At 45.0% G+C, this 14,292-nt stretch overlaps 1 protein-coding gene across 1 annotated transcript in view; it reads right to left on the bottom strand.

Moving 5' to 3' along the window:
• The window catches only part of KIF5C (kinesin family member 5C), an 82,979-nt gene that overhangs the window by 9,177 nt on the left and 59,510 nt on the right, over positions 1-14,292 (bottom strand). Inside the window, exons 14-23 of the mRNA XM_074547843.1 lie at positions 12,051-12,257; positions 10,464-10,610; positions 7,032-7,220; positions 5,769-5,886; positions 5,056-5,132; positions 2,696-2,805; positions 1,833-1,934; positions 1,195-1,255; positions 783-854; positions 193-297 (exon numbers count right to left, since the gene is read on the bottom strand). Of these exons, the coding sequence (XP_074403944.1) occupies positions 193-297; positions 783-854; positions 1,195-1,255; positions 1,833-1,934; positions 2,696-2,805; positions 5,056-5,132; positions 5,769-5,886; positions 7,032-7,220; positions 10,464-10,610; positions 12,051-12,257 (1,188 nt within the window). The remainder of the gene's footprint in view (positions 1-192; positions 298-782; positions 855-1,194; positions 1,256-1,832; positions 1,935-2,695; positions 2,806-5,055; positions 5,133-5,768; positions 5,887-7,031; positions 7,221-10,463; positions 10,611-12,050; positions 12,258-14,292) is intronic.

Consider the following 14,292-nt stretch of genomic DNA (forward strand, 5'->3'; position numbering starts at 1 on the left):
AAAAGGAAGGGAAAAAAGGAAGGGAAAAAAAGGAAGGGAAAAAAGGAAGGGAAAAAAGGAAGGGAAAAAAGGAAGGGAAAAAAGGAAGGAAAAAAAGGAAGGAAAAAAGGAAGGAAAAAAGGAAGGAATAAAAGGAAGGAAAAAAAGGAAGGAAAAAAGGAAGGGAAAAAAGGAAGGAAAATGAGCCTTTACCTGTTTGTGAACCTTTGTAAGTTGTTCCAGGTTGTTCTCAAGAAAGGAAATTTTCTGCTTCTGCGCAGCGCTTCCACCTCCATCATCACTATCCAGTTCAACACTCTGCACATAAAATTGCAGCACTCAGCAAAGCCAGGCACAAACTCAAGGGGAAGCTCAGCTCTTTGGGAAATTTGGGCTCCCCAAAGGCAGAAAAGTCTTACAGAGCTCCAAATTTAAGAGAAATTATTTTAATTCTTTTTTTGATATTTAGGAATTGCACTTCCCCTTACATAAAAAAACCCAAACTCTTTTTACTGAACAATTATGAGGGAATCCTGAATAGGAAAATTAAGTTATACTAAATAATTTCTGAAGCTCATCATCTTTGAGAATTTTGTAGCTGAACTGCACAGGATAAATTTTCCTTATCTAATTAGGACCAAATAAAAGCTGATAAACATCAGAACAGCTTTAATCTTGTTTCTCACTGCTACTAAAAAAGACATTATCCCATTTTGTAAATGCATGCACTAAAGGCTTCCAGCAAATCACAAGAATACTGCACATAAAGGAGAAGATTTGGGTTTAAAAGAGCAGAGTTTTACTTTTTTAACACGGGTGGTAAGATCCTGGACAAACAGCTTGCGCAGATTGTGAAGAGTCTGAAGCTCCCTTGCCTGGAATAAAAACAACAAAACAATAATTTTTTAAAAAGCACAAATTACTAGGATATAGTAGATGCTCTGGTGTGAAAGTTCTCCTTGGATTTGAGTTGGTAAGAGGAGAAAAGAACTCTGGATTTTCTCTCTAGGAATAACTCTGAATGCACAAAATAAACCCCAGCCAGCCCCAAAACCAAACTGAAGAAAACAGTTTCTCCAAAATAAATTGTTAAATTGATAACCCTTTTTAAATTTTAATTTAGGTAGTTCAAAGCTGTTTACTCAAAAATTAAAATCTGTATCAGGGTATACAGATATAGGGGAAAAAGCTGAATAAAGTGTAATTAAGACTTACCACTGTTTCCTCCAGCCCTTTAAGGTCTTCTCTTGCTTGTTCCCTTTTATCATTAAGGAGTCTGGAAAGATCACAACATGGAACACAAATCAATCCAAATAAACTGAGGAGAATCAACAGCATCCCCCTGGAGCTGCACATCTGCAGGTGGCAGCAAATTGCACATCTCTAATTATGCTTTTGATTGCCCCAAATATCCAATTTTATCACCTGGAAGGGCTGAGTCACCACTTCCATCTTTGTGTCCATACATGGGATTTTTCTCTCTCATTTCCAGGAAAGGCTTTTTACTCAAAACATCTGATTAAAAACCCCCTAAAAAATCAACAAACCCCACCAAAAATTCCCAACTTCTCTCATGCTTGTTTTGCTGTGTATTAAGGAATGAGAGATTTGAGACTTGCTGGGATATTTTATAAAATCAGAGCTCTAATGATCTCTATTTGGTAGTTATCAAAGCCACTATTAAAAAAACCTGTGGTGTAAAAATAGAGAACAATGGGTAATTATTTATTAGTAGCTCCTGCTGGCTTTGCTACTAAAATGATATTTTCAGTGTGAATATTCCAGCAGAAATCCCTCTCTCTAGCATATTTTTCAACATAATGAGGTTCAGGGATACCAAACTGTGCACTTACATGAGCTTTTCCAGTTTCATTTCTCTTTCCTGGTCCTCAATTTTTAATTTATCATAATCAGCACTCAGCTTCTCCTGTTCCAGCTGCAGCTTCTGGTTCATGCTGGAAATGAGAAAGGAAAAGTCAGCCCAGCTCAGGAGGAAGGGAGGGAAAATCTCCACAAACACAATGGGACTGGGCAGAGGAAAAGTAAAGCTGTAACTCTCTACTGAAAAACTTGGGAAGAAATGAAGCATAAAGAACCTGGAGGACATTATTTTAAAATATTGGAGGGCTAAATTCAGTGGTTTGGTTTGTTTTCCTCAGAGGAGGACTCAAATTGTGGTTGGCATCTTTCTGCCTTGCTTCCTCATTTCCCTACAATTAATCTTTGGCCATACAGAATAAACATGATAAAAGAATGCCTAGATTTTAGAAAAATAAGAACGTTGGTGTGTGAGGAAAAAATATAAAAATGTGTGAAAATGGGAGCTGTTGGAGTCAGCCAGCCTCTCAGAAGGTCTGGGGCAGGACTGGATGCTGTGAGAATCTCAAAACCTTCAGTGGTGGCTGAACTCGATGACCTTAAATGATTTTCCAACCCAAATGATTCCATGATCCTTTAAAACCTGTTCTCCTCCAAGCTCCTCTCACCTCCTGACCTGCAGGTGCAACATCACCCTTCTTTATAAACTCCCTGTGATTTTATGGCCTTGTTAAAGCTCCCCAATAAAGAATTAGGCACTGTAATCCACCCTGCAAAATAATTACAGGGTTGGGTGCTGCGTGTAAGGGCAGAACTTGCAAAGAAACATCAATCAAAGCTAAGAAAAGGAAGCCCAAAGCATCCCAGGCCAGAGGAGGGGTGCAGAGGGTGAACTCACTCCCTGATTTCATCGATTATTTTCTGCTTCTCTTCGATCTCATCCCTCAGCCTGGACAGCTGCTTCTGGTGGGCTTCCCTGTGGCTCTCCATCTGCTGCTCCAGCGCCTTCTGCAGACACAGGGTGGGAATCAGAGCAGCCCAGGTATTGGAATATGAGTCCCAATATTACCAGTTGGATTGTGCCTGGGCCAGTCTGACCCTCGCTGCTGCTGTGCTGTATCACCCCAGAGACACCTTTGGCTTGCTGGTGGTTGCAGCTGGGCACTGAAAAAGTCCAGGTTTGTTAGGAACTCCGTTTACCTCAGGAGGAAGCTTCAGGCGATGGTGAAGAGAGAAAAAGGAGAGGATTCTGCTGGAGGGTTACATCCAGTGGTTTATTCCATGGTTACAGAGGCCTGAATCTTAGGAACAGCTCCAACAGAATGGCGACCACATGGCCTGATTCACTTTTTAAGCTGCCGGGGCAGGGGAAGGGGACAGGTGAGCCACCAACCAGGTGGGAGGGTGTGGGATCTCAGCACCTCAGGACTGAGGTGTCACTGAGAGCACCCTTGGGGGGCTCGGGAGTCCTGGAATGTTCCAGAAGTGTCTGGTGGCTGCACTTTGACCCTACACAGGAGACGACACCTGTATGAGGACAGGAGGGTTTCACCGGGGTGAATGGTGAAGGGATGAGTTAATTAGAGAGTGAAACACAGGGTTTAGGATTTCTGTACAGGGGGGTTTAGAGAAGTAAGATGGAGGAATTGGGGCGTGTCCTGTCCTTCTTCTTCTTCTTCTCCTCCATCTTCTGTGGTGATGGTGGCACTTTGGGATTGGTCATTACTAAAAGTGCACTGGGCAATAAGGGTGAAAGGTATTGGGGAAAAATGATAAATATTGTACACGTAACTTTGGGTATAAAGATAGGTGACCGCCCGGAGGGCAGGGAGTGTGCTCATGGCTGGCTGCTGAGCAGAGCTCTGTCGGGCCGAGAGAAAATCTTTTAGATAAACAATTAATAAACACCGAGACCGAGAAAAGAACTGAAGCCTCTTCTCGTCCTTTGATACGCGGGCTGCCCCAAGGCCACCCCGGGCCTTTCCAGGCCCTCCAAACAGCCGGAAACCGGACAGGAGGGGCGGGGTCTCAAGGGACGAGGGACACCCAGACAGACCAATGACCCCCAGGCCTGAGGGGCATCCTTTGAACTCGACCAACCACACGACGCCTTGTTGGAATGTTAAGCCTGATTGACAGGACTCACTCAGCAAGGGGCGAGGGGGGGAGGGGAAGAGGGTATTGGTACACCTGGGGAAGGGACCTGAAAGTTTAAAGCACACGGCAACACCCAGGGACACACAGCTCCCCCTCACCCAGCCTCTGGCTCTGAGGGGAACACCAAACCCATCCAGGAACCTGCCTGCCATTTCCTTCTGGCATCACTGAACTCCGTCCCTGCCCATCCAACATTTTAATTCCGTTTTAGTAACAGTTGTACAACACTTTTGACTCATTTTCTTGCAAAAAGTACCCCATGAAAACGCAGGGCTTGGCCTCAAATCCACTGATTTTACACCAATCCTCTCTTATTTCCCCTGTTTATTCACCCAGAAATACTTGGTGAATTCCCCTATTTATTCACCCAGAAATACTTGGTGAATTCCCCTGTTTATTCACCCAGAAATACTTGTACAGCTCTACCTGTGTCAGAAACGAAACCCAAACCTCTGAGAATTGTTTATCCACAGCCCTGCTATTGAAATTGCATTTAAATTTAAATTCTATGAGTAAACAGGCCTCAAGCAACAGGAAAAAATCTATGTCTTTAGACTGCTAACACAAACTTTGCGTTTTTCCTCAGAGCTGTGAGGTACAACCACTTTAATCACAGCTGCTTTAATCACTTTACAACTGCTTTCATCACTTAAAATTTTTGTGATGGAGAGAAAAGTTCTGCAGCTGACAAACCTCTGTCGCTGTCCTTGTAAAACTGCATTTTTCCTTGTCGGCAATGTGCAACCCCATCAGAACAACTCATTATTGCAAACATTTCCTGGCATTCCAAAGGAAAAATGCCAGAAAACGAGTTTACATATTTTATTCTTATTTCCAGGAGATAATCAGAATTCCAGCAGAACTTTGGGGAAGCAGCCTCTTTTAAAATCAAATTTGTAAGTACCTAAATGATATTAACCCCAGCAGCCTCATTCACTACTCAGCAAATTGACTTCCAGCAGAGCTCCAGCAGCTAAAAATTAGTGTAACACAGAGGTGAATCAATATCATTTTTGGCCATGTGAACAGGAAGACAAAATTCCACCCCAATGAACAATTTCACCAAGAAATTCCCTCAAAATTTCCACTGTGCCAAGCTACCTTCATCTCCTCTGCATCCTGGAGTCGTGTCAGGTGCTCCTTCTCCTTGTCCTTGAAGCTGACTTCGTGCATTTTTTCTGTTTAAAGGCAGAAACAGTTTTAATTTTAAATTGTGGATTTTAAAATAAATGTAATTTATTCCAGGAGATGGAATAAAGATTCTGTTCTAACAATGCAGAAGATGATAAATTTTTTTTTTTTTTAATAAAAAGTCTTGTCTCCACCTGCTGCTTCCCTAGAGAGGGAAAATCCCTTGTGCAGAAATCCAGAATGGTTTTAAGGCTGCAAGGTTATAAATTGATATAACCCAGGAGCTTAACAAAGCTACAAGAGCTTCTTTTGATACCTACACATTTTCCACATTGAATTGGAAGGGGAAAACCAAGTCTTAAAAATTAAGTCAGCTGGCAAAGACACAACTTGTGCACATCTGAGGGAAGCAGGGAATGAGGCAGGGATGTTGCAGAGCGACAAGTGAAATTTAGATAAATCCTTATATTTCACAGAATATTAGAATATTAAAATTCAGAAATGCAGAATTTTAGAATAGAATATTAGAATATTAAAATTCAGAAATCTAGAATTTTACAGAATATTCAGCAAGACTGATTGGTGCTGCTTGGTAAAGGACCTGTGTGGGGGTTTTAAAGATTTTCACATCACTAAAGACACAAAAGTGAGTGAGACAGAAATGACGAGAGCCAGAGCTGTACCTTGAGCGCGTAACTTGGCCAGCTCCTCGTTGAGGGAGTCCTGGGACTCCTCCAGCTGCCTCCTCTTCTGCTCCATGTTCTGCATGTAGTCTGTCAGGGATTTGATCTTGGCCTCGTGCTTCAGAGACAAGGAACAGCAGTGAGAGGGGAAAAGCACAGCCCTGCCCTGGGTGTTCAGGGACAAGCGGCCCACGGAAGGGAGAGGGAACAGAGAATTTCCACATCCATGACTGGGAGAACTTGCAGCAGAATGGCTGGGACGGAGCTAAGAGAGAGTCTATACCGTGGAATATGATACTATATGATATATGATATGATATATGATATGATATATGACATGATATATATGATATTATATATGATATATCATATATCATATATTACATTATATATGATATGATATATGATATGAGATATGAGATATGTGATATGATATGTGATAATATTATATACTGGCATAGAATCTATAATCTGTAATCTATAATCTATAATCTATAATATATAATATATAATATATATGGCCTAGTATATTATATATATAATATAGATGGTATAGTATATTATATATATAATATACTAAACTGGTATGCACTATAATAATACACTATAATGTAGTGTAATGTAATGTAATACAATACAATACACTATAATATTCTATACTGTGCCATAATATAATATACTATAATAACATAAAAAACATCACATAACACAACACAACACAACAAGATGTAGTATAATGTAGCATAATATAATGCTATGTGGTATAATACAGTATAATACAGTATAATGTAATATAATGTAAAATAATATAATACAATATGATATCATATATCATTTCATATAATATATAATGTAGTGTAATATAATATGATGTGATATGCTATGCTATATCATATCATGTAGTATCATATAAAAACATAAAATAATAAATAAATATATAGTATACTATAAGAATAGTATAGTATACTATACTATAATATACCATAATATACTGTAATATAATGTAACATAGTATAACCTAGTATAACATAGTATAATATCATTTCATATAATATAGTGTGATACAGTGTGATACAATAGTGTGATATAATAATGTGATATAATAATGTGATATGTTGTGCTATGCTATCATATAATATCATAAAATAATAAATCAACCTTCTGAAAACGCAAAGTCAAATTCCCATCTCTCAGCCCATCCCAAAACCCTCTCCCCAGCCCCGCTGAGATCCCCAAGGCTGGGGCAGGCCAGGGCAGCCGCACCTGGGAGATGAGGAGCTGGCAGGCCGCCAGCTCCCTCTCGCTGGCGTTCATCTTCCTGTTGGAGTCCATCTGGGCGCTCTCCAGCTGCTTGCTCCTGTTCACCAGCGACTTCACCTCCGACTTCATCTTGCTGATGTACAGCCTGGCCATGGTGAACTCCTCCTCGATGACCCCGTTCACATCTGCCAACTGAGCACACACGGATGGCAGCTCAGACCCAGAGCTGCTCCTGCTCTGGGAACCAGCCTGAGCCGGGGCTGGGGTCTGGGATGGTTTCACAGACCAGGGGGCATTTCAGAAAGAGAGTTTGGAGCAGGGGAGAAGAGCAGAAGTTACTTCTGAAAACTTAAAACGCTTATTTGGAGGACAAAAATATCAGAATTGGGATCTTTGCACAAAGCAATTGAGTGCTTATTACACTAAGGAGATACCTTCCTTCAGAATCTTTGGTTTGATTTGTCCTTTTATCTTGTTTATTTTATTTATCTTGGATATCTCACATTTGTGCGAATGGATATCATATAGGGATATCATATCCAGGTATTAGGATGGATATCAGGGCAAGGCTCTTCCCCCAGAGGGTGCTGGGCTCCCCAGGGAATGGGCACATTCCCAACAGCTCCAGGAGGGTTTGGGGTGCCCAGGGTGGGATTTTGGGGTATCTGTGCAGGGCCAGGAGCTGGATCTGTGATCCTGTGGGTCCCTTCAAACTCTGGATATTCCACTGAGGATCGGTGCAGGTTCTCCCTGAGCAATAACCCAGCTCAACCTCATCTGCTTCCTTTTTTGTCCCAGCACAGCCAAGGGGAAGGGAACATGTGCTGCTTCTTGTCCCAAAAATCCTGAAAAAATGACGCTTCTTCCAAAATTTTCAGTCTGCTCTGAGATTCGACACATTTGGAAAAGATGCTAATTGCCAGCAAATTTGAAATTATTCTCTAAAAGCTCCTCAGTCTGGCCTGATTTCCACTGGCAGCTGTCCCCTGAAGTGCTGACACCTCAGTTCCTACAAGAACTGGTCCCAAACTGCCTCTGCCTCCATTTGCAAAGATTTCCTGTCCCAGCCTGGCTCCCGCGGCCACCAGAGGCTGCTGTGCCATCTCCAAAGGCTGCAATCCTGCAAATGCAGCACACAGGGACAGCAGGGACTGTGTCCCCTGCAGCAGGACAGCCTGGAGCTCCTGCTGGCCTGACAGAGCCTTGGCAGGACGTCGGCAAAAACTGAACTGAAAGTAACAAAAATGTATTGCAAGGAATGTTCATACACCTCAAAAATGAACATAGCCACTTTCAACCACTGCTATTTTTCATGTGGGTTTAAAATAGGCAAGGATGGCATTAACAGCACCAAAGAGATTTTTCCAGGCCATGCAAAGTTTCCATTGCTGCAGTTTAGCAATGATCATACAAATATTTTCTCTGAAATCAGCATTTTGTTTTTCTAAAAATGTGACAAAGTGAGCAGCCAGCTCCTCTACTGCATCCCCAAAGCACACAGAGCCACACAAAGGCAAACCTCAAAGCAGGGCTGACCAAAATGTGCACCAAACTTCAGATCAAAAATTGGCCACCTCAGAAGCCAGTATTTTCATATTCTGGGAATTCTGAGTCATGTCAGCTAGGGAAGGAGTTGGGCTATGTGTGGATTGTTTTGGGGGAATTCAGACCCCTCATTAATCAGTTCAGTGACTCCCAGATGGGCTCTGGCCCCAAAAACTGAGCTGGAAATAACTGTGGGAGCTGTGAGCCCAGACACTGAGCCTCTCCTGATGCCTCAGGTTTAGATTTTATATTTTTCAGGCTCTGTGCTGCTTTAGTGAGCAGCTCTGAGCTTCACACTCAGCGTTGCTGAGCTCTGTGCACAGAGCAGGGAGACAAAACAATTCCTGCTCCAGCTGGGCACCAAGGACAAATGACCCAAATCTCAGCCCAGGAGCACAAACCCCGTGGGCTGGAGGGAGAAAAACAAGCAGGGTGGGACTGCAGGGGCTGAAGCTGGGATGGGACAATGAACTGCAAGGTGCAAATGGAGCAGAACTGATCCCAGGGACAGAGCCCGGGAGCGCTCGTGCATTTTGGGGCCATTTTGGTTCATCTTGGGTGCAGCCCTGGCTGGGCTCTGGGGCTGCCCAAGGTGGATCCATGGAGGAGATGCTGGGAATGAATCCCTGCTTTATTCTGGGACTCTGCCCAGCCCCTGCTCCAGGGCAGCATTCACAAATCATCACCCCCGTTTCTGTGGGATCGCCTCTGTCACAATCCCTGCCCTGCTTTGTCCCCTGTCCCCTCCCTGGTTTTCCTGCAGCCTCAACACCTTGGCTCCTCTGCAGAGAAATGGAATTTTCTCATTCCTTTATGAATTCCCAGTCCTCAAGGAGGGGATTTGCTATTCCTTTATTATTCCTATTCCTTATTCTGATATCTTGGGGTATTTACTGAGCTGGCTTCTTGATAAATCCCTGCTTTATTCTTTAGCTCTGTTTAGTCTCTGTTCTAGGTCAGCCTTCACAAGGCATCACTCCCAGGCAGACAAAGAGCTCTGCAGTGTCCTCAGCCAGGATTTACACAGAATGTCCTGGCACAAGGACTGCTGGATCCACACATCCCACACCTGTGATGCTCCCTGCAGGGCTGGAGCCAGGCTGGGAACGTTCCCCTGGAGCAAGGAAGGCTCCAGGCAGAGCTCAGAGCCCCTGGCAGGGCCTGAAGGGGCTCCAGGAGCGCTGGAGAGGGACTGGGGACAAGGGATGGAGGGACAGGAGCCAGGGAACGGCTCCCAGTGCCAGAGGGCAGGGATGGGTGGGACACTGGGAATTGTTGGGAATTGGGAATTCCTGGCTGGGAGGGTGGGCAGGCCCTGGCACAGAGAAGCTCTGGAGCGAGTCCTGAGGAGGCCACGGAGATGCTCCAAGAACTGGAGATTCTCTCTGGGGACAAAATGCAGCAAAATAATTGTTCCAAAATCTCCTTTTCTTACCCCTCCCTGCCTTCTCCCCATGGTGCCTCCCAAATCCTGATGCTGGGCCAGAGCAGCACATGGAATTGTGGATGATGGCTGGAGCAGGGAAGGCTCCAGGCAGAGCTCAGAGCCCCTGGCAGGGCCTGAAGGGGCTCCAGGAGAGCTGAGAGGGGCTGGGGACAGGGATGGAGGGACAGGAGCCAGGGAATGGCTCCCAGTGCCAGAGGGCAGGGATGGGTGGGACACTGGGAATTGGGAATTCCTGCCTGGGCTGGGATTGCCAGAGCAGCCCCTGGATCCCTGGCAGTGCCCAAGGCCAGGCTGGAGCACCCTGGGACAGTGGAAATGTCCCTGTCCCAGGCAGAGATGTGGAACCAGAAGAGCTCTAAGTCCCACAAGGCAAGCCCCAGTGGGATTCCCTGCTTTGCTGGGGAAACACAAAACACAGAGCACAGAGCACAGAGCCCACGCACGGTTTTGACGTCGTTGGTGCCGATGATTCCCCCGATCTCGCCCAGGTCCTTCAGCAGCAGGTTCAAGATTTCTGTGGCTCTCTTCTTCTGGTGGTTGCTGAGCTCCTGCAGCTGGCCCAGCTCCCTCTGCGTGGCCGTCAGGGCGCTCTGCAAAGGTTCAAAAACAAGAATTACCCTCCCCACTGCAGGCTGGGCAGTTTTCAGGGGGTATTTTCCTCGTGCCCGCTGGCACAATGTAGTGACACATCCACTTCCACCTTGGCATAATCCACTTTCACAACTCGCTTGCCACCAAAGGCTACTTTGGATCTATTAAATGTAGCAAATCCGCTAAGAATCTGATTTGCATAATACATCAAAGGAGGTTAATCACAGGGAAATAGGTAGGGAGGGATAGAAAATTCAATTTTTTCCAATGGATTTCGTGGTAATCTGGTTTACTGGGGGAGATAACAAAGTCTTTAATGAAACAGATCTGTTAACAACAGCTCCTTAAGTTGGTGTAATGAATTAAGGGAAAAAGGATGCTTTAAGCTGCTAAACCAAGCTTGATTTTCCTCAGATCCCATTTTTTGCTTAAGATTCAGGCCACATCCGAGCTGAAAAAGCCGATTAATTTTTTTTCCTCATTCCTTCCTTGAGATCCCCTGGCTCCCTGTAAAATCCCAGCTCCACAGCGCAGCGTCCAGAAAAACCACAAAAACGCTGCCATTTGCACGAGGCAGATTTTCACAGCTCTCTTGGCAAAATACAGCTTTTAAATACCCAAAACACAGGATGGCCACTTCTCACATCCAGTCCCTTTGCTTGCAAGAGCCACAATCTGCCACCAACTTCCACAGAGCAGCTTCTGAATCCCCTCAGTTTCGGTGTTTAATTGAGGCAGGGAAGAGAGGGTGACCCCAGCAGGTTTTTGGGGATGTTTGGGGTGCAAAGAGAGAACCCAAGTGTCGGATCTCAAGATCTCAGTCCTGAGATGCTGAGCCTCCGAGACCACCCTTGGGGGGCTCGGGAGTCCTGGGATGTTGCCAGAAGTGTCTGGTGGCTGGATTTTAACCCTACACAGGAGATGACAAGGATGAGGGCTTCACAGGGAGAATGGTGAAGGGATTAGTTAATTAGAGAGTGAGATACAGGGTTTAGGATTTATGTACAGGGGGGTTTAGAGGAGTAAGATGGAGGAATTGGGGTGTGTCCTGCCCTTCTTCTTCTTCCTCCTCTCCTCCATCTTCTTTGGCCACGGTGGCACCTTTGGATTGGTTATTACTGAGAGTGCACCGAGTTATAAGAATAAATGGTATTGGGGAAAAATGATAAATATTGTATACGTAACAATGGGTATAAAGATACGTGGCTGCCCGGGAGGACAGACAGTGTGCCCATGGCTGGCTGCTGAGCAGATCTTTGTTCGGCTGAAAGAACATCTTTTAGATAAACAATTAATAAACATAAAAACCGAAAGAAGAACTGAAGCCTCTTCTCGTCCTTCGATACGCGGGCTGCCCCAAGGCCACCCCGGGCCTTTCCAGGCCCCTCAAACAGCCGAGATAAACCGGACACCCAAGAGGATGAAGAAGTTGCTCTTACACTTTTCTGTGCCAGCTCATCTGCCAGCTGCTCGTTGGTCCTGGTTTTGTCCTCCACCTCCTGGGATTTCTGGTCGTAGTTGACGGCCAGCTCCTCCAGGGCTTGGAGCACCTCCTTCACCTCATCCTTGGCCGCCTCATTCTCGATCTGCAGCCGGGTCAGCTCCTCCTGGATCTTCTCATAATCCCTCCTGGTGGAGGCCAAGAGCTGGGGAGGAACAGCACAGCAGCACTGAGTGACCCAGAAACTCCTTCAAAAGGCAATATCGACAAGGAGAAATTACAAAAGGAGGGAGGGGGAAAAAAGAGCGAGCACAAATCGTGCGTGCAGCAGGGGGAGAAATCCTGAAAGCAGCAGCAGTTCCAGCATGAAAGCATTTGAAGGAAGCACAAAGAAAAGCTCTGAACTTCAGCGAGAAAAAAAATCTTCATCAAATCCTATTATGACCCAAGGCTGAGGCAGAGAAAGTGACTCTAAGCAGTGTCAGAGCTCCAAAGACATTTTCTGCCCTCAATCCAGTGCTGCAGCTCAGAGCAAAGAAAAAATCCCACAAAGTGAAATGTTTCACCAGAGGCTCAGGGCTCTGAGCTGAGCTGAGGGAAAAGGGCAGCCTCAAAGACCTCGTGGCTTCACAGAAATATTTTGATAAGCAAACCTAAGACGATTATTCTCCCTTATCACCTGCAGGATGATGCTGAGGACAGATTAGCTGCTCCTGTTTGCTGAGGGAAAATATTAATCTCAGAAGAAAATACTGACTTCACACATACACACACACTTTAGAGAGTGCTTCCAAGCTGGAAAACTTCTTAAATTTACTGTTTGCAATGAGTAAATTCTGCTGCTGAGGTTTCGGTGATGGTGGGAGGTCACTGTCCCTTGCCCTTGAAGCAATCAATGCTCAGTGAGATGTGAAAGCTTTGAGAATTCAGCTGTGGTGTCCTCACACAACCCCAGCCCCACCAGCAGCCCTGCACTGCAGGGTGATGTGAAAATAAATAAAAGTGACACCCAGCATTTATTGCTAATACTGCACTTTCAAGAATGATAACAAAACCAGGGCTTGACGTGGCCTGACAGCATCAGAGAGGGAATTACAACGGATAAAAGCAGTGCAGGAGATGTGGGAGGGCCTCATGCTCATCCTAACAGCAAAGTTTGGGGCATTCATTCACAGAATTCACTCCTTCCCAAGAAATCTGAATTATGGATTGGTATAACATTGCAGACAGTGGAATAAAACCTTCCCTGCTGAAGTGTTTTGGGTGGGTTTCTCCTGATCTGCCCACCCAGCAGATGACACCCCCAAAAACAAAAAAAACCCACATTTCTGTCAAGCAGAGCACCCAAAAAGCAGAATGTCCCAGAAGAAATGGCTTTTTCTTTTTGGCTCAGAGTGCCTGTGGAAAATAGGAAAGCAGGCAGGCAGCTCTGGAGGCTGGCACGTGCCCAGGGAGGACTCAGATGTGAGGGAAATTCATCTCCCTGCTAATGCTGCAGCCTCACAAGTGCACTCACGTTACGGAAAAAAAGCCATTGCATTGCCAGAGCCAGATGGCATGTAAATATTTAAACAACAAAATAGCTTCAAATCATCCTCCTGCTAAACACAGATGGAGATATTATTTCCATTTACTGCAGAAATTTTCTGCGTGGCTTCGAGGAGTGGTGGGCATCACCTGCAGCGTAAACAAGGAGATTCTGGGTGATATGGTGTGGAAAAATGGAGCGAGCTTCTCAAAAGGCACCAAAAAAACATGATAAGGGTGAGCTGTAAATAAGGGAAAAGGCCCATGGCTGCAGCGCTCCATGGAATATCCCAAATCCCCCAAAACACCCACCTGAAGCAGCAGCCAGAGGTGAAAAGGCACCAAAAACCCCCCTAAAATCAGCCTCATCTGCAGCAGGTTTATAATTAACCTGCTGGCTTAATCAAGCAGAAATGAGGGCTGGTTAATTAGGGGGGGCAGAGTGAGGCAGCTGCTGGTGGATCAGCGAGCTCATCACCTCTCCAGGGACAGCTGATGTGGGAAAAACCACCTTGAATAATAAAATATCACCTTTGAATAATAAAATATCACCTTTGAATAATAAAATAGCACCCTTGAATAATAAAATATCGCCTTTGAATAATAAAATATCGCCTTTGAATAATAAAATGTCACTTTCTCCTCCCAAGGTAAGAGCAAGGGACCAGGCAGAAAAAGGCTCTGAGCAGCACCAGCTGCAGAGAGTTTGGAAT

This window comes from Zonotrichia albicollis, chromosome 10 (genome assembly GCF_047830755.1).
Source record: "Zonotrichia albicollis isolate bZonAlb1 chromosome 10, bZonAlb1.hap1, whole genome shotgun sequence".
Lineage (NCBI taxonomy): Eukaryota > Metazoa > Chordata > Aves > Passeriformes > Passerellidae > Zonotrichia > Zonotrichia albicollis.